The sequence below is a fragment of the Neltuma alba genome, unplaced genomic scaffold (assembly GCF_004799145.2).
Source record: "Neltuma alba isolate B1F8T4 unplaced genomic scaffold, ASM479914v2 tig00003893_pilon, whole genome shotgun sequence".
In the NCBI taxonomy this organism is placed as follows: Eukaryota; Viridiplantae; Streptophyta; class Magnoliopsida; order Fabales; family Fabaceae; genus Neltuma; species Neltuma alba.
The window spans coordinates 315,660-338,065 of NW_021633470.1; the positions used below are offsets into that span (position 1 = coordinate 315,660).

At 37.6% G+C, this 22,406-nt stretch overlaps 3 protein-coding genes, 1 long non-coding RNA gene and 1 other non-coding gene across 6 annotated transcripts; 2 read left to right on the top strand and 3 right to left on the bottom strand.

Moving 5' to 3' along the window:
* Nucleotides 1–1,695: 1,695 nt before the first annotated feature.
* LOC114742961 (protein MOTHER of FT and TFL1) lies at nucleotides 1,696–3,430 on the top strand. The gene is made up of 4 exons (XM_028931191.1): nucleotides 1,696–1,961; nucleotides 2,118–2,179; nucleotides 2,281–2,321; nucleotides 2,827–3,430. Exons 1-4 carry the CDS (start codon nucleotides 1,767–1,769, stop codon nucleotides 3,045–3,047), a joined length of 519 nt encoding a protein of 172 aa, XP_028787024.1. The 5' UTR covers nucleotides 1,696–1,766; the 3' UTR covers nucleotides 3,048–3,430.
* Nucleotides 3,431–4,436: 1,006 nt separating this feature from the next.
* LOC114742958 (uncharacterized) lies at nucleotides 4,437–7,058 on the bottom strand. Its single transcript, XR_003739935.1, has 2 exons — nucleotides 6,203–7,058; nucleotides 4,437–5,936 (listed from the first exon to the last, which is right to left on the bottom strand). It is a non-coding gene; the product is annotated as an uncharacterized LOC114742958 (long non-coding RNA).
* A 783-nt stretch (nucleotides 7,059–7,841) lies between these two features.
* On the bottom strand, nucleotides 7,842–7,914 carry TRNAK-CUU (transfer RNA lysine (anticodon CUU)). Its single transcript has one exon. It is a non-coding gene; the product is annotated as a tRNA-Lys (tRNA).
* Nucleotides 7,915–8,154: 240 nt separating this feature from the next.
* Nucleotides 8,155–13,145, top strand: LOC114742954 (beta-glucosidase 44). Its single transcript, XM_028931185.1, has 16 exons — nucleotides 8,155–8,196; nucleotides 8,319–8,500; nucleotides 8,635–8,888; nucleotides 8,981–9,159; nucleotides 9,695–10,131; nucleotides 10,313–10,495; nucleotides 10,816–10,874; nucleotides 11,070–11,145; nucleotides 11,237–11,308; nucleotides 11,401–11,488; nucleotides 11,591–11,843; nucleotides 11,943–12,058; nucleotides 12,157–12,374; nucleotides 12,469–12,500; nucleotides 12,574–12,676; nucleotides 12,769–13,145. Exons 5-16 carry the CDS (start codon nucleotides 10,095–10,097, stop codon nucleotides 13,044–13,046), a joined length of 1,515 nt encoding a protein of 504 aa, XP_028787018.1. The 5' UTR covers nucleotides 8,155–8,196; nucleotides 8,319–8,500; nucleotides 8,635–8,888; nucleotides 8,981–9,159; nucleotides 9,695–10,094; the 3' UTR covers nucleotides 13,047–13,145.
* A 3,857-nt stretch (nucleotides 13,146–17,002) lies between these two features.
* Nucleotides 17,003–21,530, bottom strand: LOC114742960 (exonuclease 1). Of its 2 annotated transcripts, XM_028931189.1 has the most exons (12): nucleotides 21,322–21,530; nucleotides 21,168–21,204; nucleotides 20,879–21,053; nucleotides 20,658–20,736; nucleotides 20,224–20,268; nucleotides 19,925–20,074; nucleotides 19,675–19,789; nucleotides 19,147–19,247; nucleotides 18,558–18,655; nucleotides 18,379–18,471; nucleotides 17,824–18,041; nucleotides 17,003–17,623 (listed from the first exon to the last, which is right to left on the bottom strand). In XM_028931189.1, exons 1-12 carry the CDS (start codon nucleotides 21,397–21,399, stop codon nucleotides 17,070–17,072), a joined length of 1,743 nt encoding a protein of 580 aa, XP_028787022.1. In that variant the 5' UTR covers nucleotides 21,400–21,530; the 3' UTR covers nucleotides 17,003–17,069. The 2 variants fall into 2 exon arrangements, with proteins under 2 accessions (XP_028787022.1, XP_028787023.1); XM_028931190.1 differs by lacking the exons at nucleotides 21,168–21,204; nucleotides 21,322–21,530 and adding an exon at nucleotides 21,205–21,258 and having other exon boundaries at nucleotides 20,879–20,904.
* Nucleotides 21,531–22,406: the final 876 nt, after the last annotated feature.

The following is a 22,406-nucleotide window of genomic DNA, read 5'->3' on the forward strand; positions in this document are numbered from 1 at the left end:
AAAGGGTCGTCGTTTATAAAATTTGTAATTAGGGGGGGGGGGGGGGAACTAAAATTCAAATTATTCGAAAGATTTTTTTCTTTTTAATGAATAGACAAAGGTATTCGCAGTACCTTTTTCCTTTTAGAGATCAACTTTAAAAGTTACAAAGCACTTCTTAAATTATTAATATCAACTTTTTAAATCTTTATCACCTCGTCTCAGCAGACAAGCTCTGATGAATGAAATTCACTCGTACAAATTAAAAACGTAGGATGTCACCAAAAAAAAAAACGTAGGAATATTATAACGAAGCCTTTTTAAAATGAGTTAAAAAGCTATGGCTCAGGCTTTTTGGAATTACAGTGAATTTTTAAATTGCTAAAGCATTACTATAAAATATAATCAGGAGGCGCAAATGATTCCCGAAAAAAAAAAACAAAAAAGAACGCTTGGACCTCAGATAGTTAGATCCGTAAATCCGTTTGGTAAGTTTCTATCGGGACATATAGGCCCAATTATTTTGGGCTTTGGATTTAGGGTGTCCATAGGCCCCCCATTCTTCTTGGGCAATAAATATGCATTGTTGAAAGCCCAACCCAATTAATATAAAGCCGCACACGCACTGAGTTATCCACCTTTTCCATTAGAATCCGCATTTGCATTTTTATTCGTCCCCATCTCGATCTGTATTTCAGTGACGGATCAAATATTCAATTGACAAAAACAAAAAAAATCAAATATTGAATTGAGGTGATTTGTTTGTTTGTTTTTTTTTAAGTAAGGGATCAACAGACCTAGATGCTCATGGACAATTATATTCACACAACAGAAGCAGATCAATACAAAGAAAATTAACGCCACGATTTTAGTGGATTTCTGTGCGGCAGGGTCCGTGAGCAGCAATTTTTTTTTTTATATGCACCTGCTCTCTCAAGTCAGCTTCTTGTTATGGAGAATTCAAGGCGCCCATATTAATTCGAATTCTGTCCAGACTAATATGAATTCGAGCACTTTGGACCTTTTTTGTGTGGCGGCTTCACCACCTGCGTTGCCTTCCCAAATCTTGAACTTAAGTTCTTTGGTTCAGTTAGAACAATTTCCTTACCGGTTGATCTAAGCGTTAGATGGTCGTGTGCAGCCAGTTTTAAATTTGAAATCCCCCCCCCCCCTCAAAAGTATGCTTAAAATGGGGTACGACATAAAACAGAATGGTTTTTACACAGAGAGATGCCCTGTGATGAGTGGGTTGTTCACAATCACAAGAAAGAATCTCCCACTTCATCCGTGACGTAACCCTCCGTATTTAAAACCCGCCGAACAACCCTTTAGAACTGCCACAGGCCCACAACCACAAGCCTGTCAGTAGGCGTTACCTAGGAGACGAGAAAATGCCTAGTCTGGTGCTGCGCGGCACACCGTTTGAATGGTGCGCCCTCCCCTTCAGCCGCTGATTCCTCCAACCTGAAGCGTCCCTCTGCTCATGTCGAGGTGCATGTAACGTTAAAAGGAGCTGGCCCTTTGTGGACACATGTGTAGGGTGGTGATGTGAAGGGACGGGCAAGATAAGGCCAAGTGGGAGGAGGAGAGGAAGGATGGCTGTTTTACTCTGTGGGATTCAGCACAGGTGTCAGGCACTGGCATCTCCTGATTTTATGATGGACCCATGCATGAACCTTTGTTTGAGAGGGGTGTGTGTTCATCGATCCATGGCTGCGTTTCTATATAAACTCAATTCCGCCGCACAGCGTGCGTAGCTCAGGTGAGGTATATATAGAGTGATCGATATGTCTGCCTCCGTTGATCCTCTGGTGGTGGGGCGCGTCATCGGCGATGTGGTCGACATGTTTGTCCCCACCGTGACCATGTCCGTGTACTTTGGTGCCAAGCATGTTACTAACGGCTGCGACATCAAGCCCTCCATGGCCGTTAACCCTCCCAAAATCACTCTCGGCGGCAACGCCCATGAACTCTACACCCTGGTACATATGTTTATATACATTCCATAGCCATAATTGCACCATCATCATCATCATTTTTCTGTCTTTCTTGCTTTCGAATAATCCTGCATGCGCCCTCTTCGTTTTTTCGCTTGTCGAGGGGATCAATTTATGAACAAATGGAGTACACGAATGCAGGTCATGACTGACCCAGATGCACCCAGTCCCAGCGAACCAAGCATGCGCGAGTGGATTCACTGGTTTGCTATTTCTTACTCAATTTACTGTTCCTCTCCTCTAAAATAACTTGCTTCATCCTGCTGTTATGTATTATTACACGCTAACTGATCTTTTATTTTAGGATCGTGGTTGATATACCTGGCGGAACTAATCCAAATAAAGGTACGTCATCAACATACAAGAAATTAATTTTCATGGTATTGTCCCAAACAAGCACTGTTCCATTCTTTCGCGAAACGCAATGTATTTCTGTGAATGAAACTGAAATTAGTTATATTGTCCCGAGACGGAGATTGAGATGTCAGATCTCAGATATTTACTGACACTGTGGCATCGCAAAGAATCTTAAGCTCATTTGACGGCACGCATTCGCATGTTTCTGATCCTTCGTCTGCCCTCGTCCTCTCTATCAAATACCTGCCTCCCACGTGTCTCCTGCCACGTTTTCTCTCCAATTTTGGACCAAATGATCTTCCCTCTCCACCCGTCCTTCCTGTGTCTGCTCTATATATACGCGTGGCGGAACCTCAGTTAATTTTCTTTGTGCTTGTGAACGCACCACTTCTGGTGACGCAAGGGTTCCCCCTAAGACTCCCCAAGCCTCAATATCGTAACAAACACGGGGGCGATTGCATGCAGATTTATGTTTTGGATGGTTATGTTGCAGGGAAGGAGATTCTGCCGTACGTGGGGCCTCGACCGCCGGTGGGGATCCATCGCTACATAATGGTGCTGTTCAGGCAAAAGCAGGCGCTGGGGCTGGTGGACCAGCCGGCATCGCGGGTCGGCTTCAACACTCGCTTCTTTGCCAGGCAATTGGAACTGGGCCTCCCTGTGGCCACCGTCTACTTCAACTCTCAGAAGGAGCCTGCCAACAGGAGGCGCTGATCATCTCTTCCAGCGGAATGCGGCACTAGCTTTATATAGTTTGCGAACAAAAATAATGGAGCAAGGATGGATGCATAATTATGTATATAGCTATAATTGGAGTTTATCATAATAGTTTCGGACACAAAGCTGAGGTGGTCTCTGTGTTGGTCAAGTTTCCTGACCTCTCTCTTTCTCACGGTTAATGAATGGTCAAGACATGATAAAGGAGGAAGAGGAACATCCAGGAGCTCAGCCAAGCAGACCACCACATCGATCTCTTGGTTTTCTTTTTCCCCCCTCCCTGTACATGCAACTGCCTTGCTTATGCCATATAAAGTGACTCCTTATGTATATCTATCTTTCTATGTATGTGTATTATAGCTATAGCAAGTTGGTTTCTATTCGGTGCTTGTGCTTGAATTAGCCTCTTTATCCTATAGCCGCAGGTCTTGCGGATTTGATAATTAATAATTATCGGTAACCGAGGCACAAAATACTGAATTATAATGTTATTAATGATGAGAATAATATATATATATATATATATATATAGCAAAAAATACCTGACCTGCAGCGTCTGTTATTCCAATCAGTGGTCACAAGTCACAACGCGCACACAAACAATTGCGACACTGATAGCAAAGGAGGACGTCGGGTCATGCTCACGTCACAATACTAAACGGACGACGATTTGCTCATTTGCATATAGTTCTCTTATTGGGATCCGATCGATCATCATCGAATCCGGAGAGACGGGCAAAATTAAATTTCTTTAAAGGAAAAGATAATGATAATACTAGTATATATACTTGGATGGAGAAATATAGTTGTGGGGATCATTATTTAGAAAATATTAGAATTGTATATAAAATTATTCCTTTATATGATGATAACTTGCTGGCTCCTAGTTAAAGATTAAAATATCCTGTGTGCATGTAACCGAGAGACGGCTTTCAAAAGGAGTAGAATTCAAGATTATTATATCACATCCAACTCATAACAAACCCAATATTTTAAGCATAACGTCATCACATACATTTCAGTTTGATATTATCCCCCAAAGTTTAAGTGGCTAGAGTATGAGAAATAAACGTTACCTTCTGTGTGTTTGCTGCACCATCACACCTCAATTTCCTCCATAAGAGATTCCCTCGTCGACCATCATCATTATTCCAGTACTGCACTCAGTTAAGCAGTCTCATCAAAGAGGAAGAAATTCGAGAATTTAGGAGATGCATGTGTTAACTGTACGTAGTTTTCCAATAGTTAATTTTGTACTTCACTTTTTGAAATTATGGCCCCCAATTTAATTCCACACCAAGCTTCCACCCCGGCCCAAATTAGCACAGAATTGGCCTTATATAAGCAGCTTCCTAACCAACAGAAAATACTGGTGCAAGCTACGAATTGAACAAACAGACGCAACTGAATGTATAAACGATACTTCAGATAAAATTAAGCGTGGCGGAATATTTAACCATGGTATAATTGATTGTAAGTTGGGTATAAAGGGAAAGAAAATAAAGAGAAGCGATGAGGTGGCGGAGGAAATTAAGTGATGGTGCATATAAGGTTGCATGGGTCATAGGATATACATTTAAGTTAGGTGTCGGCAGAAATTAATTAAGGAGGGATCAAAGTAAGGAACTGTCCTTCACCTACAAGTCTGGATGATAAGGAGAGAGTTAGGTCGGAGATATTGTGTGCGCGCGCGCGCATAAGTAACCACTGGAAGAAGGGTAGGAACCGGACGGGACAAATATTTATCTAGAATGTTCTAAGCACCCAACAACTGAATGAAAAATGAAGAATTCTTTCTTTTCTTTCTTTTGACCAGCAATGAAATGATGGAAGTTTAATAAAGAGTGTGTATTTGCGCAGATCATTTATGCAATATGCTTCCCATTCCATATAGTTAGCCAAGCCAGCCCGCCACGTTTTCCCTTCTTCCCACGTGCTCTTCGATCTTCTGCTCGCATTTTTCACACAAAACCGTACCATACGTAACACAATTTACAGGACAACATGAACTGAACTGGAGGTGAATACATGCATATGACCGATTGCAGAAAGACAATTAAGCTTGTGAGACAATCTGCATAAAGCCAGAGCATATAAATGAACTGTTCGATCTGCATTTGTTTTATTTCCCGTGAGAGAAAATCCTCCAATATTTACGGTAAATTTCTGAGCTTTGAAAATAGTGTCTGCAAGAATATTATAGATATGAGTAGTAGTACAGCTATAACAAATTGCAAGAGCATGCAGTTTGTTGTAGCTTCCTTTAGTATTCTTGATAACAAACCTACCTTTACTCCTCAATTAATGAGGCTAGTCTTAAATCAAAAGAGACCATTACGTACAAATGGATGGCAAGCAAGGGGCACACATATACACATAAGGACTGGCTGGCATAATATACAAGTAATTTGGTTGATAAAATGATATATATATTTATATAAATTAAACAATAAGTTTTATCAATATTTGCCACTACTAGCTAGGTGATAAAATTTCATTTTCCTCTCTGCACGGTTTATTTTGGCCGTGCCCTTGTCATTAAAAAAATTATTTTACTCAGGAGAACAAGACTATGGAAGTTCAATAGTGATTTAACATGAAGAAGAAAATAAATTTACTTTGCTGCAATACAAGAGCTTTAAGAAAAGATAACTAAATTGCACATCGAAATACTCCTGTGAGGGATCGGTTCAGTGCCTGTTCCTGGTCTTTTCTCACTAAGTTACAACGTAACTGGACAATTTCATAACCCATATGACCCTTAATTTCCCGCTTTTTCTTTTGTTTTACAACATATATACTTAGCATTCCTCGTAGTCGTCTAATTTGAACTCTAAGTTTTATCAGGGAGCATTTCCTTCTCTTGAACCATTCGTCTTTGTGCTTCTTATTTGAGGAAATAATACGACAAATACAGCATTAGTGGCACAAGAGATTTCACCGAGAAACCAGCAGAAATTTATAGTTTCGCTAATTAATGTTCCATTCAGTTAACTAGCAAAGTCATTTCAAATCATATGAAATTAGTTACACACACACACATATCAATAAGTTGGAACATAGCACAGAATTTTAACGACCGATGTATTTGTTTATATGTTTGGAATAAGTAATTGAGGGTGAGAGAGAGGTAGAGGGAGTTTTCCACATACCAGAAATGAATGGATGGTAGTGCTGAAGGAGAGCATACGAATGATGGCACTGATGATTGATTTCCGCGCTAGAACCTTTGTCAAGCAAACAGTTCTTGCCGAAAACTCAATTTCGCCGCCTGCTCGACCTTAATACTTACGTTTCCACCTCTCCATATAAACTTGCTTATATTATGACCAAATGGTGCAACTTTGATTTGGTTTATTTAACAAAAAATATGATAAGGTTAAAAATATTCAAGCTCTTTACAAAATTCTTCCAATCGATCCTTGTTCACCTCACTATTAATTCTCAAATCTTGTCATCAGATCCAATTACAGATTTGTTGTCATGTAACCTCTTTTTTTTTTTTTGATAAATATATATGCACTGTTTTTCATCGCACTGCCTATAAAGCCAGAGAGTGAACATATTGTGTGTGTGTGTTGGTGTGGCAAGGAAGGAATATAAATGAAGAAAGACGAAGAAATCTTGTGTGGCGAGAACTGCCCTATTAAACTAATTATTAATCAGAGATGTAAGACTGAGCCACTATAGGGTGGCACAGAGCAACCAGATCAGGAGTTGGAAAGAAAATGTGAAGTTCAAGGTCGAACAGACAACGAAATAAAGTCAAGGGGCAAGAGAAATGTTCAGTTGACAAAGGAAAGCATAGAAATCACTCACCCACACGGAATGCGTACGAGGCAGACACACACACAGAGAAAGATGTCATCTTGCGGGTTTCCTTCAAGCTGATACGAAGCCCGCCCTCACTGCATATTCCTTCCCCCGCAAACGGGATACGCTCGCATTATGAAATGAATGAACAGCAGAAATAAAGAAGGGGGGGGGGGAGAAGAGTGAAGAGGGAAAAGGCTGTCCGAAAAGGAAGGAAGAAAAAGATGATAAATAGGTGCTTTTGTGGAGAAGGAAGCGGATGTGACACCTATATATAGGTAAATGTTGACTTATACCTTCCAAGTTGGGCGACGGCAATGATGAAGCAAGGTTGATTTTCAGGTATATGCAAGTGGTGTGCGTATATGTAATGTGTAAGAGAGAGGTATGTGGAGAAAGATATGAACACATAGAGGAGAATGATTGGGGCGGGGGGGGGGGGTAGATAGGGTATGTGATGGACGACGTTGAAGAGTAAACGGAGAAGAGAAGGCAACTGTTGGCTCATCGACTGGTCTTACCCCTACCAACAACACTATATTAATTGTTACTGTCTCCCCTATTTCCCGTGCGCTCTTATCACTTCCTTCAATATAACCATTTGCCATTTTCATTCCTGCTGCCTTCCTTACTAACGCACCTGAAATTACACACACACAAACAAACTCCCCTCTGCTTTTATATTTCAATAATTACACTTCCAACGCCAAAAAGGCATCTCAGATTATTTGTGTGCGCATATTTGAGAGACCCACAAACAAGCTTTTTTCATATTCATCATCTGTTTAGCGATGAGGAATTAGTTCCAGGCCATACATGTGCTCTCGAGTTATTTCTTTTCAAATTGATTATAAGGTGGAAATGTCCGTTAGCCCCAAGAGAAGTGTTAAAAAAAAATCACGTTTTGTTTACGGCGTTGCGGGCACATGCGGGAGTGATATGTTAGACTGAACATCAGAGAATCCAAAAAGATTTCAGCGCCCACCGTGGGGCTCGAACCCACGACCACAAGGTTAAGAGCCTTGCGCTCTACCGACTGAGCTAGACGGGCATGCGATGTTGTTTTGGACCTTTTATATACAAATAGTTGAAATTTGCATTGATGAAACACCTGAGGCTTCAAGAATCAACAATTTGCTGCTCTTTGCTTTTACACCGGTTAGAAATTTTCTCCTCATGTAGTGAGATCACTGTTAATAAAGTGTTTTATTCTCAATGAAAGTTTATACAGGATTTGGAGCATAGAGATGAAGATGCTTCGGTTAATCTTGATTGGAATACATGGCATCAAGACTCTGCATTTGCCAACAGACCTCCCCTTGATAATCAACGGGTACGATAAGATTCGCCATATATGTGGAAAAGCGGTTTTTTCTTACATTAACTTGTCGATATTTTTCTCTTATGTTAGATTTTGATGATTTTGTGCTGGACAACTTTGCTTGCTTGACTTAGCTAAGGAGGTTTGTTACAAAACTTTATGTGAGTTCTGGGCTGTCCAATCTATTTTGCATGATGTGTTACTTCAACTTGAAGCAATGTCCAAAGTTCCTTTTTCTATGTTGCTGGTCAAGGAAACAAACTTATGATGCAGCAGCAGCAGCGTGCCCTCTTCGATTAAAGTTGAGAAAACAAAGGTCGTATTTAGAGAAGCTAGGAATTAGATTATTTGATGCTCTTCTTGTTTGTGCCATCATATGAGTTTCAAAGTCTTCAGTTCATCGTATTGATTAATTACTGAACAGTGAAATACATACTGTATATGGTGTAGGTTTGGGAAATTCAGTTGAAGACGGGGTTTCCTAAGAAAGGCAAGTGGTTGAAAAGTACAAGGCATTCATCGTTTCTGCAATTAATAATGGCGTTAGGATTGGGTGGAGTTTTGAGGTATAAAGAGTAGAGTGTACTTCGTGATTCCAATATGATGACGCACGTACCTAATCGCTGCAGAGGGAGTTGTTAGATGAGAATCATGTTTTGTGTGTGGGTATAAACAGTTGGTGGGTAGGAATAGGAAAAGAGGGGGTAAGTAACACATGCTTGCACGCACCCTCTCTCGAGACTTGTGATTCATTCCAAACAAAAGCTAATTTGTAGCCTTCACCGTCTGTTTACAGATTACTTGAACAACACACAATGCACAGATCACAAAATGTTGAAGCAACACATGAATGAATGCTGCGTATTGAAAGCAAATCATGCATACGTGCGTGGGAAGTCGACCACAACACTTGAATTGGACTGGTAGCCCAAAACACGAAACTTTGTATATGGTGCATGGTATTGTTTGGATCAGGTAATCAAACGCTTCCCCCGTTACTGTCCTATGATTAGAATGGTTGTTTATACTAATTACACTATCACATATTAGCACGAGGAGTGGTGATCATATATTGCCCCGCAAAAAAAGAAGAAAAAGAAATCAATTCCCATCTAAATAACGCATCACACCCCACCTTTTAATCCCACCAATTCTCTTTGTATTCAACCATGCATTAACGAGTACAAGAGTAAAATTTAAAATTCAAGATTAAATTATTGTTCTTTTGCGGATTGTCACTCCCTTCATTTTCATGGTCTGCTGAATTAGGCTGCCACTTGTGAAGACTCTTCCACACATAAACATATCATAATGTTGAATGAATATAATCAAACACAGATCATTGGGAACCTGAGCGGAAATATAAAGAAAGAAAAGCCACTAAAAATGAATGCTTCTTGTGGTTGTGGTGTAAGATGCTACATCTGGCCACAGCCGTTCAAATTGACATTTTTTTTCATTCCAAAGTTTTCTTATGGCGGAGGTTTTAAAATCTGCTTCCTAACTTCAGCAAAACAAGACTCGTGGAGGAGCAAAATTTGGGGTATAGAAAAGTCGTGAATCTAACAGAATTTGACAGTATCAGGCGAGTCGCTACAAATTCATGCGCACCACAAGTGTAGAAGAAAATAAAGATGAATGATTTCGCGTCATTTTGTTGGAAGGATGAATGGCAAGAAAGGAGAGTGATGCGATAATGATAATAAACTAAACAGGGCTGGCGGAGGAGGCAGAACAGAAGGGGACGTCGCCCACCGATCTCTACTTGCTGCACAAGCTAAAAAGATTGCAAAATGACAAGGCAGCTTCCTCTTTGGCCCCCAGATTCTGGAGCCAGAATACGTCCCTCTCCCCAGAACATCAAAACCCCCCACCTAAATATAGGACTTGGATATGCTTTATCCCCGTGAATGAATCAACCTTATCGCAGCCACATGAATAGAAAACGTATGCTTTGCTTGCTCCATCTTCTTGTGTTGTGGTATACTTTATGCAGTTAATTATGCACAACATATCACCCTATAAATTACGCTTCTGCCCGACTCATTCTGAGTATCGAGCATGGAGATGGGGGGGTGTGGATTGGTGAGGTGGTTGCTATGTTTGGTGCTGATCCAGTGGTTTGCAGCTGCATGGGAGGTTGATGATGATGCAACCGCCTTGGATTTTGATACGGCAGGACTGAGCAGAGCCAACTTTTCCAACGGTTTTGTGTTCGGAACCGCCGCGTCTGCTTATCAAGTGGAGGGCATGGCCCTCGCCGCAGGCCGTGGCCCCAGCATTTGGGATGCTTTTATCCAAAACAATCCTGGTTCATTTACCTTTTCCTTTTTCGTTTCCAATATGAGTTACCGCCTTCGCAATTTGAGTGGTCTTTTGTTTCTTAGCTAATGTATGCCATCAGTACTTGTTTCTAACATTATTCCCACTCCTCTACCTATGAAATTATATATTGTGGTTAACTGCTTAAATAAATTAAAAGCTGGTTTGTTTCTTTATTACTTTGTAACCACACTAGGGGGGAGTTAATCTAACACTATTTTTTTTTAACCTCTTAATATGGGTTCTATTTATTTATTTCTTTCCCTTTTAAAAAAAAAAAAATCAAAATCTGTAATTGTATGGAAACAGGGGTTATTGCAAACAATGGCACTGCAGACGTTGCTGTGGATCAGTATCATCGATATAAAGTAAGTGTTTTCTCCCTAAAAAAGTTTAAAAGAAAGTTCGAAAAATAAATGAAGGGAGGGAGATTTTTTTTTTACTTAATGAGAAATGTGCATGTATACGTATTGCATAAGAGAGACAGTGAAGCTTTTCCGTCGCGAGTTTGCATCGTATTATCTGAATGAATAATAAGAGTCAAAGCATGTTTCATTGAACAGGAAGATGTGGATATCATGGCAAATCTATACTTTGATGCATACCGCTTCTCCATTTCATGGTCCAGAATTTTCCCAAGTAATTACACATCACTATATTTTAATGCTTATGCATTAGACCCTAAAGTAGGGCCCGTCTTTTTTAATAATTGAGCGCAATGCCAATGCAGATGGAACTGGCGAAGTAAATTGGGAAGGCGTTGCCTACTACAATCGGCTGATTAATTACTTACTGGAGCGAGGTGAATCTTGCATGATTGATCGAGTTTATAGACTAGATAGGAGTATTTTCCTCTTTTTTGTGTTCCCTTGTTATAGTCTGAATCATCTGCAGGTATTACTCCATATGCAAATCTTTATCATTACGACCTCCCTTTAGCTCTTGAGTTGAAATACCAAGGATTATTGAGCCGCAATGTTGTGTGAGTACATGAAAGATAGATGCTTTATAGCTTATTATTAATTATTTATAAGCTTCAAGTTAGTGTATAGTCTTAATTTACTGAAACAAAGTTAGATTACAGGAAAGACTATGCAGATTATGCAGAATTCTGTTTCAAGACTTTTGGAGACAGAGTGAAGAATTGGATGACATTTAATGAACCAAGAGTAGCGGCTGCTCTTGGTTATGATAATGGCTTCTTTGCTCCCGGAAGGTGTTCAAAAGCATTTGGAAATTGTTCGGTCGGCAATTCAGCCACTGAACCTTACATTGTTGCACACAATTTGATACTAATGCATGCAGCTGCAGTTCAAAGATATCGAGACAATTACCAAGTAATGTTCAAACAAAGAATGTAAATGTTAATTCAACAAGTCAAGTTAAAAGTTCTTGAAAATTCTAATGCCATGATGATCAATGTGGCGGTTTTATAGGAAGAGCAAAAAGGAAGGATTGGAATCCTCTTGGATTTTGTTTGGTATGAACCTCTTACAAGATCAAAGGCTGACAATCGTGCAGCTCAAAGAGCTAGAGACTTTCATGTCGGATGGTAAAGGGCCTAAACATATGTACTATAAAACCAACGGAGTTTACAGTTGTATACTGATTAATAAGACACTTCAACTAATAGTGTATGAAATGACACAGGTTCATCCATCCTATTGTGTATGGGGAGTATCCAAGAACTATGCAAGTACTTGTTGGGAATAGGCTCCCCAAGTTCACTGAGGAAGAAGTCAAGATTGTGAAGGGTTCAATAGATTTTGTTGGCATCAATCAGTATACTACGTACTACATGTATGATCCTCATCAACCAAAATCAGAAATCCTGGGCTACCAGCAAGACTGGAATGTTGGATTTGAATGTAAGATAATCCTTCCTTTAGTGATATGTTACTTTTATTGTCGTCCATCTAGTAATTCTCACAACTGACCTTTACATTCTCATGGACAATGCAGATGCAAAGAATGGAAAGCCTATTGGTTCAAGAGTAAGTCAGGCAATAATGGTGACCAACATGCATAGAACATGGTTTAACCTTATTTCCGTTGAAAATTTTGCAGGCATATTCAAATTGGCTGTACCAAGTACCATGGGGCATGTACAAGGCATTAATCTACATCAAGGAGCGTTATGGAAACCCAACAGTGATATTATCTGAAAATGGTCATTTTTATATTGTTGTTGTGATGCAGTTGGTTGGTTGGTTTTTAATTGCATGTGAATGAAGGAATGAAAAAAATTAAAATGGTTTGCAGGAATGGATGATCCAGGGAACTTGACACTTGCTGAAGGGTTGCAAGATGCTGCAAGGATCAATTACTACAGAGAGTACCTGAGTCAAATGAAGAAGGCTATTGATGATGGAGCGAACGTGGTGGGGTACTTTGCATGGTCCTTGCTGGATAACTTTGAATGGAGATTGGGATACACATCTAGGTTTGGCATTGTCTATGTTGATTTCGATACCCTCAATAGATACCCCAAGATGTCTGCATATTGGTTCAAGCAGCTACTTACCAGAAACAAGCAGTGAACACAACTGGCGAAGATACCCATAATAATGTCTCGTGTGGTTTTGCCCCAAATACGCTTGTGTTATTAACGAGTCATCTCTGATTTCAAAATAAGTGCTTATCAATTATAAAATTTGCATAATTTCCTCTGTTATCTTCAGATAGTTCATTTCTTACACTAAAAAACTCAACGTAAAAGAAAGACATTAAATTTACAGTAATAAACTTGATGCCAAGCAATTCATCATAGCTCTCATTTAAAAGACCAAAAAAATAAAAATAAAAATAAAAATCTCAACGTTTCAGGGGGCGCAAAACAAAGTAAAAGAACCCATTAAGACTGCGAATCCGACGAGGCATGACTTTTGATGGTACCTGTGAACTTTGTCATGGTAACTTAGAAGACCTTGACCGCATCTTAAGGCGCTGTGCAGTAGCCAAATCCTGCTGGTCTAAGGTAATTCCCCAGCAAAGAGCCCAAGAATTCTATGGAAAGACTTTTCAAGACTGGTTGTTAGGGAATCTCAATCCACGAATCATGGGCACTCACTCGAGCTTATTTTTTGGCACACTTATTTGGAAGCTTTTGGACAACAGGAACAAGATCGTTTTCATGAACAAGGCGTCCAAGCCCAGAGATTATAATTATGTTTGTTTGCACTTTTGCAACTCACATTCGGTCAACAGATAGTCTTATTAGGCTTATAGACATGACAGCTTAACTGGCTCTCGTTTATAATTTTGTACATGTTAGTTAATACAAGTCTTTTTCACTATTAAAAAAAAAATGAACCAATTAAGACTCAGCTTAAGAAGGTGTTTAGATGAAAACCAAACCATGGTTTCAGAAATGATTTTACAGTCTATGAGGTAAATATGTAGAAGAGTTTATCTCGATTTGCAAAAAAGTGCTTCTGAGAAGCACTTTTTAGGATATCCAAACACCCTCTAAAAGTACAAGACAAATGTAAATGTTACTATCTTTTATTCTTATTATAAGCTTCAAATAATTAATTCACAGATAATAAATTATTAGTTAAAATTAGTTAAAAATAATAAATAAGTTAAAAATATTTTTTTGTTTTTAAATATGTCCTTGTAATAAATAAAGAAAACGATGCAAGGAAATGTGATAGTAGAGAGTATTACAAAGGACAAAGAATAAACAATTAAGGACAAAACTCCAAAAAAAAAAACATTTAATGTTAAAATCAAATTAAAATTTATAAAATAGATTACATCTTTTCTAAATTTGAGGATGGAGTATTTATCATTTTCAATGAAGCGCTTGCTTTGACTTTGGAATGTAATCTATTTAATTAATTAATTCTCTTCTTTGACTAAATAGTTTTCACCCTTGATTACCTGATTTGAAGTCCTTTAAAAAATTCTTCAATCATGCTTTTGTATTTTATTTTCGTCCATCAATGTTATTTTGATGCTTTTAAGGAAAATTTGAGTAATTAAATTTGTCAAATCCTTAATTATGTCACGTGACTTAGAAAGAGATTTTAAAATTTATGAAATAACTCTAATACCTTTTTTGTTAGAAACCTAGAGTGACGGGTATTTTCTATCATTCATGTGTTGCGTAAGAGCTCTAAACCAGAAAAACTTAATACCTACCATTAAAAAATTGGAAAATCAATCAAGAAAGCAACAATAAGTTAGTTTTTATATTAAATCTTCCTCTTTTAATCCTAACAGTTTCATCCTAACATAAAGTTGTTAATTTAAAATTAAAACGTAATAACAGTGAAATAGAACATTTAATTTTTAATATGTATTATGGTAAATTTTTATTCAAAGACCTATTACCATTGTGTTATAAAGACAAAAAGTTGTCAATTTATAATTAAAACTTGTTTAACTGTAAAATAAAATATGTTAATTTTTAAAATTGTATTGTAATCAAGTATTATTCAATGATTTATTGTAAGTGTGTGTTTTTTTTTTGATATAAACCATCCGGTATCCAACCATGCCTTTTCTGGGCCCCAGTCTCTTTGGGCCAGTTGTACCCGAGCGATCGACTAGTCCGGATTCGGGCCGGACGACAAGTAAAGCCCTCCCCGGTACCCTTTTTAACAAGTGAGGATTCGAACCCCCGCCCTCAAAGAGCAGAGACTCGCCTCACTTGTGGCCTAGCCAGTCACCACTAGGCCAGGAGTATTCGGGTGATTTATTGTAAGTGTGTTATAGAGACCAAAAGTTAAATTTATAATTAAAAGGGTAAAATAAATCAACCTCCCCTCTCTTTAATCTAAATTACAAAGACCTTCTTTTTATTTTGGAAACTTGTATGGACCTCTCTTAAAATCAAAATATATCTTACACAAACCTCCTTTCTAATTTTGAGATTAAACTTCCATCCACCTATCCGTTAGTTGACTGTTAAATAATAGGATTGACCTATTATTTTGACCAAATTGCCCCTTCTTAATACAAATATTACTTTATAATCATTATTTAATGACATATCATACTTCTTTATTTGAAATTAAAAAATAATTTTAATAAATATTTTAATATTTTTTGTTATACTATTGAATTGTTTACCATATTATAAATTTTATTAATTTTATAAATTCAAATTTTTATTTTACAATAAATCTTGTTTATTTATTTAAACTTACTTGTGATGTAATTTTTTAAATATATATTAGTAAAAAAATGTTTTTTAATTGTATATATGTATTTTCAATAAAATTATAAAGCTATGTCTTAATTTATTAAATTTATTAAAATATTAAATAGATTATTAATAAATATTAGTATTAAAAGATAAACTACATATTTAATATAATGAGGGGTAAAGTAGGAAACAAGGTTTATTCTAATATTTTTTTAATTAAAAAAGCATGTAAAGAATCTTTTCAGAATATTCTTTAATGGTGTTAATGGTTTGGACTAAAATGTATGTTATTAAAATAGAGGGGATGTCAGTGTAATTAAAACAAAACAGAAAGGTGATCAGAGTATTTTACTCTAATTAAAATGCATTAAGTCTGAAATAGAACATATTAATTTTCAAAGTTATATCATAATTAAGTTTTATTCTAAAACTTATTGCAACCATGTTTTAGAGATATAAAATTGTTAATTTACAGTCAAAACTTATTAACTGTGTAATTAAACTTATTAATTTTCAATTTTATGTTGTGATTAAATTTTATTCAAAGTGTTATAAAGAAAGAACATTATTAATTTAAAACTGAATTATGTTAATTGCAAAATAAAATATATTAATTCAGAATCCTCTTTTGATTTTAAATGAAAAGAATATTAGAATTATTTCATAAAATTTTAAAATCTCTTTTTGAGTTATGTGATCTAATCAAGGGTTTAATAAATTTAATAACTCAAACAAGAATTTGAGTTATTTAAGTATATTTTTAAGGAATTTTTCCTACTTTTGATTAAACACGTTTCCCTCGATATTAGAAATGAGGCGTATTGTCGGCAACTTGCATTGTTAGATCCAAAGGGACTAACTCTGTGTGCGTGCGTGTACACACCCAAGATTAAAGCGAGTGAAAATGACCTGTCTTGTTCAATTCGCCTTCATGCATTATATTTTTTTAAAATGTATAGTCTATAGATGCTAGAAAAAATGGTAAAAAAGAAAATTAAAATTACTAAATACCAAATAAAAAATATTAATAAAAATTTGTTGTCATTACAAACTCAATATTATCAACACTAAATAAATTGTTACCAAACATAATTTAGAATTTAATAATTTCAAATTTTTTGTCATTTTCCGTAGTATGCTAGGGGTTTTTTTTTTTATTTTTTTCCCTCCGGTACATCTGAAGGCCTTAACATTACATGCTGCTATTTTCAGCTATAAGAATCAATCCTATGCCCATGCCTGCGTGCGCGTCCTTCGACTTGACCAATGGAACAACTACGACTAACGTTTGAACTACTTCGCCTAATCTCTTGTTCTAACAAAATTGTGAGTTCGTTATTGGAAAAACCAACTCAATTCTAAAGAAACCAGAGCACAAATTATAGACATGGGCATGGATGTGGAACGATTACACTCGAGAAAAGAAATTCAAGATACTGCTGTTCTTGCCCCCCGCTTTCTTGCCAACGCTTTTCTTGAATTTTTTCTCACTTGCACCTCTTCTTTTCAAGTCAGCGCATTTTACTGTCTTAGAATCTACACTTTCTTGGGATATCACGTTCCAACATAACATGTCCGGATCTTCCGCTTCAACCACCGTCACCTCTGAAATTTGGTCGTCGCAAGTTTCTGCTTCATCCGAGCAAATGGTCTCAAAATTCCTTTTTCTCGAGAGGTTTTCAGACGTCTCTTCAGGAAAGCTATCAGGATTCATGCACACGTCCATGTATTCAGCACTCCTGGTAACAAGAACTTGTTCATCGGGGTTCTCCCTCTGAAATAAACAAATTTCCTCAGGTTTTATCCTGAATGGGTTGTTGTCAGGAACCCTTAACGGAGTTTTATCGGGAATATTTTCCTTCTCTGCAGATCCACAAGTTACCAACGGTCTAATAAGTTTCTGAAGTGGCAATGCTTCACCAGAATACTTGTCCTTGTTCACGACCAGATTCGACGACGTCACTGTACGCATGAAAAATGATGCACGCCATTATACATAATGAAAACAGTACATGACGGAGACATTTGAAGATAAAAGCATTCACGCATTTAAAGAAAGTTATTATTTTGGTGAACTAAATAAAGTTATTATTTTCCCTAGTAAAATTACTAAAATCAACTTAGAATTTAATAAAGATCTTTCTACAAGCCACATGACTTGCCTGTGTTGTTTTCTCTGGCATTAAGGGAGTCAAAGACTTTCAAGGAGCGCTCATGTGCAGGGGTTGCAAAAACTTCGACTCTCCGGTATTGACGATTGCTCTTGAGAACAATGGGGTCCACGGGGAGTGCAGAACTTTCCAGCTTATCAAAGACTTTCTTAGTTGAGGGATTTAAGTTGCCTTCTGCTATTGCGGTAACCGTTGCTCGAGGAATTTCTCTAATTGCATTAAGACTAGCTAAGGGCGAAAATTTTATGCATTAAGCATGCAAATAGATCAAATAGCCTATGGCAAAAAATGTGCCACAGTATAAAGCTATATTGCCGGGCATGCGTGTGTAGGAATCCAGGTCAAACGTGCACAGATCCTAGCACCCTCTAGAACGACTGAAGCATCTATTTAGAGGTTGAAGCACAAAATAATGTCAAGACCAGAGGTGCTATTAACAATAGCCATGCAACAAATGCTGGGAGAAGCTGATAACTTTGCATGGAGTGAAGAATTATAAAAGGTCCAAAATACGCAAAGGAAAATAAGTAAAGAAATCAAGGATACGGTCCCAAAAAATCAAGATTTCCATCAAAGGACTGAAGTAGGTTTTGCGGAAGTGGCGCTAGGTGCTTGAGCTCCTTAGCATTGGGATCATATCTGCAGAAAATTCCAGAAGCAAACGGTCATTGCTGAAAGAATAAGAAATAATATGTTAAAAATAAAGATCAATCTAATATTAGCACATTCGAGCATGCCGGAAGACTGCAATTGCCTCTTTGAAGGATTTGGCGTAATCTCCTGGCACTTGATTTCCCTTCTCCATCTTAAGAACAGATAACACCTGTTAACAATGGATCAATCAGTCTTCCAACGATAGAGTATTCTTCAACTATTTTTGAGACTATTAGCAACAAACCTAAGTAAACTTCAACTCGCACAAATATATCCGACGCCACTGTGAACATATCCAAATTAACAAATTCAAATTGCATTGTATTATGTGAACTCTGTTCTAGTTTTCTTGTTTTCATTCAATGATGATTATAATTATATGAAGTGATAGGTGGGGTATTTAGCTTAGACTTTCCGTTTCCCTCACACATAACGGTGGGAGCAGTTCCAGAATACTTATGTTCTCAGTAAGAATACTAAGCCACTAACATTGTTAGTTTAGTTTTAATGTTAGAAAGTCTTCTTTTTTGTACATACAATGTCTATCTGAGACTAATTGCCCAAGCCAAATGGAAAAACAAGTTATACATGACCATCCAAGTTGTTGCTGAGAAACCATGCTTCCCACCACCTCAAACTAGCAAATGAGAGCACACTTACGCGATCTAAATTGCGATACTTGGAAACCAAGGCATGAGCTCGCACTATACCAATTCCAGGAACAGATGGAAGAAAATCACAGCCAGCTAAGACAGACATACCTGCGAAATTGCAATTTTAAGCCTGTCATAAACTTCAGGGCATGAGACATCGGGTTGACTAATAAAACACCACTTTTTTTTAGAAGCAGGTGAAATTTCCTGACATCATCCCTAGAATATCATGTTAACCTGCCCTTCACCAGAGAAGATTATGGAAGTTTCTTGTTTGTTTTCTTCCTTTCTTTCCTCCCTTCTTGATTGCTAGAGGAAGTAGAGGAGGAAGTTCATGTCGTCTCAAGACCCTGCAAGCCCATCATAGACAACACAACAACCTCGTTCCTTTCCATTGAAATATTCATGGTTTATTCACGGCATTACAAGTACTATGTCAAATCACTGTTGGACAGAAAAGCTTCACTGCATTCAATTATGTAAACTATCAAGAAACGTAAATAATCAGGCACACATTGCTTTGAACTGAATATACCTGTGAAGAGTTCCATATCAAAATTTCGGAAGGATGGTTTACAAGCCTCAGCTTTGAAAACCTTGTCTAACTCTATGCTTTCGCCATTCCCGTAACGGTCCATCTTAAAGACAATCTATAAACAACCATTGCAAATCTCAAATCATAACATTGTACTTTAGATTGAAAATTGAAGCGGTAAATATAACGACGTCAACAGGAAAGCGAAAAACCTTGATGCACAATATCAAAGTCTTGGATAGGTTCTTACAGCTGGACAACCGTAGGCAATTAGATCACTATCCTCAGTGATCACTGCTACAACACCACCATTTTCCCTTTTAATCTTGGACATGTAAGCTAACTGAGCATCTGCTTCATATGGAGCTACAACAAACTCAATGTTCTCTGATCTCAAAACCTGTGAGGTAATTAAATGAAGGATTTGCCCTAAAGTTCAGATTTAGCACCAGATTGTTGTTTTGAAGTGTAGTATCATATTGTATTAGAGGGAAAATTCATAGTAACATGGTTAATGAGTCAGCGTGAAAGGATAAATTCATAACATACCTGAATCAGTTGATGAGCCATAATGGGAGTGACGTTCAGTGCTCTCTGTACAGAAGAATGGGAACTCTATGAATGCTGAACTTCGTGAGTGTCGACGAAGCATATGGCACAGGAAACAAATTTTTATGCATACGTATTGTGTAATAACAATTTATACACTCTGGACCAATTGCTAATTATGCTTGTTCTACCTAGGATCTCTGTGTGTGTGTCTATATAACAAGTTGTAACCAGCCAGGTAGAAACAGGATTCATTAGATAATGTTTCCTGCTACGGACCTCATTTAATGTTTAAGCCAGCATCCAGAAACATTTAAGTAGATTATATTAGCCATTCCTGGAGTAATCTGCACTGTAGAATCCTAAAATAAAATTAAATGAAATTCTAAACAAATGCTATATTGATTCAAAACGAACAGGGGCGGTGATTGTACCTGAAATAACTCTGAGGCTGCGTTGACGTTCCCCTCTTTGAGCTTAGCCATTGCCAAATCGCGATTAGCACTTCGTTTCCTGAAATCAAGACAACAACCACGTTGGGAATTTGTATACTTAATAGCAAGAGATGCGCCTACATCTAAATGGAAGGGACAAGAACATAAGATGAAGATTAGCGGTTTCAAATCTAGTGAAAATACGGAGTTTAGAACAATGCCTCTTCCTATCTTCCTCCGTTGCCGCCTTGCAAGGAATGTTGCAGCCATCAAAAACAACAACAGGCGTTATCTTATAGTGACGAAGCAGCTTGATTCGATGCATAAAGTACTCTATGTATTGAAACTTCTTTTCAGTGTCAGAATTGAGACAAAGCTCCATACTACAGGAATAAGCTGTAAATGTAGAATACACCATCAGTTTCTCATCATTACTCCAAAGTGCAACGACGTTAAAAAATAGAAGTTAGTACAGCATCGGGTCTATAATAGCAAAATGATATTCTTTACCTCCCTTATGAAGCCATGAATAAGCATCAATACCCACCTGCATAGATGCACCAAAAAATAAGGTTGGGCTCATGGGAAAGAACACAGCCAGATACAACTCAAGGGGAGGGGGGAAAACAAATGAGACTTGGAATCAAGGGGAAGCGATTTTTACGCGTTGTCCGGCATATTTATTGATGTGAATGGGTTCGATATAAGGCTTCATGAATCGGAGAAGATCCTTGATACCCATTTTCAGTGGCGGGATGAAGCTGTTCGGCTCTTGTCGTGGGTTCTGGGTTTATTCCTATTTTCCTTCGTTGCTTTCACGTGCTTTTTCCTTGATTTTGTTTTTAACAAACATTTTTTAAGCGGAGAGAAAATGGCGGGAGAGGCAGCAGATGGCGAAGCAAATGGAGCGCGTCGACGGAGAATTATAGTTCAGATTCACTAAAAAATTTTGACGACGTGCTGCTGAGGGAAGGGCCTGCACGGTCCAATCAGGGAATTTCTATGAAGACAGTAGACTTGGAGGCGAGGTGTGGAGCAAATTGATTGGTGTTTTGCCTTTGCTTCTTTTGAAGGCGAGGGCAGTTATGTCTTTCTATCGAAAAATTTTGCCGCGAAAGGGTTTGAATTCTCTCTTGTGCGCGAAAGACCCGCGCGGTTTCACCTGCGCGCTAATACGCCCGTACGTCCTCACATTAAAAAAAAACACAGAAAACAGAAAAAACATGGGCGCGTATGTTCACTTCCGGCCGTTTAAGTAGTTTTGTCCGCTCGTAAAATAGGCACATACAGCCCATTTTCGATTTGGGCCTCGCGCAATTGCATTTTGTACCCAGTATGAAAAAGTGAATTTCCAAATTTACCCTCAGTTGATCTATTGTGCATTTATCAGGGTTTTAAAAGCTTTTCCCCTCTTTCTATTTTGTATTTTCATTATTTTATCATTTTTCTGATATCAAATAAACTATTAAAAAGATATTTTATTTTCACATGTAGCAAACATAAATTTTTCTTCCGTTCATTATTACTTTCCCCCTTTTATATTGTATTTGAATTAACTTTTTAAAAATAATTTTACGATATTCAAGCTAAGTATGTAAGAAAAATTTTATCTCAATTATGTGAAAATATTTTCTTAAATTAACTGTGGGGTTGCCAAACTCCTCCTCGATCTTCTATACCAAACAATAATTAATTCCCATGAGTAACCAGAGAATTGAAGCACCAAGGTAGTGAGATATCAACACATTT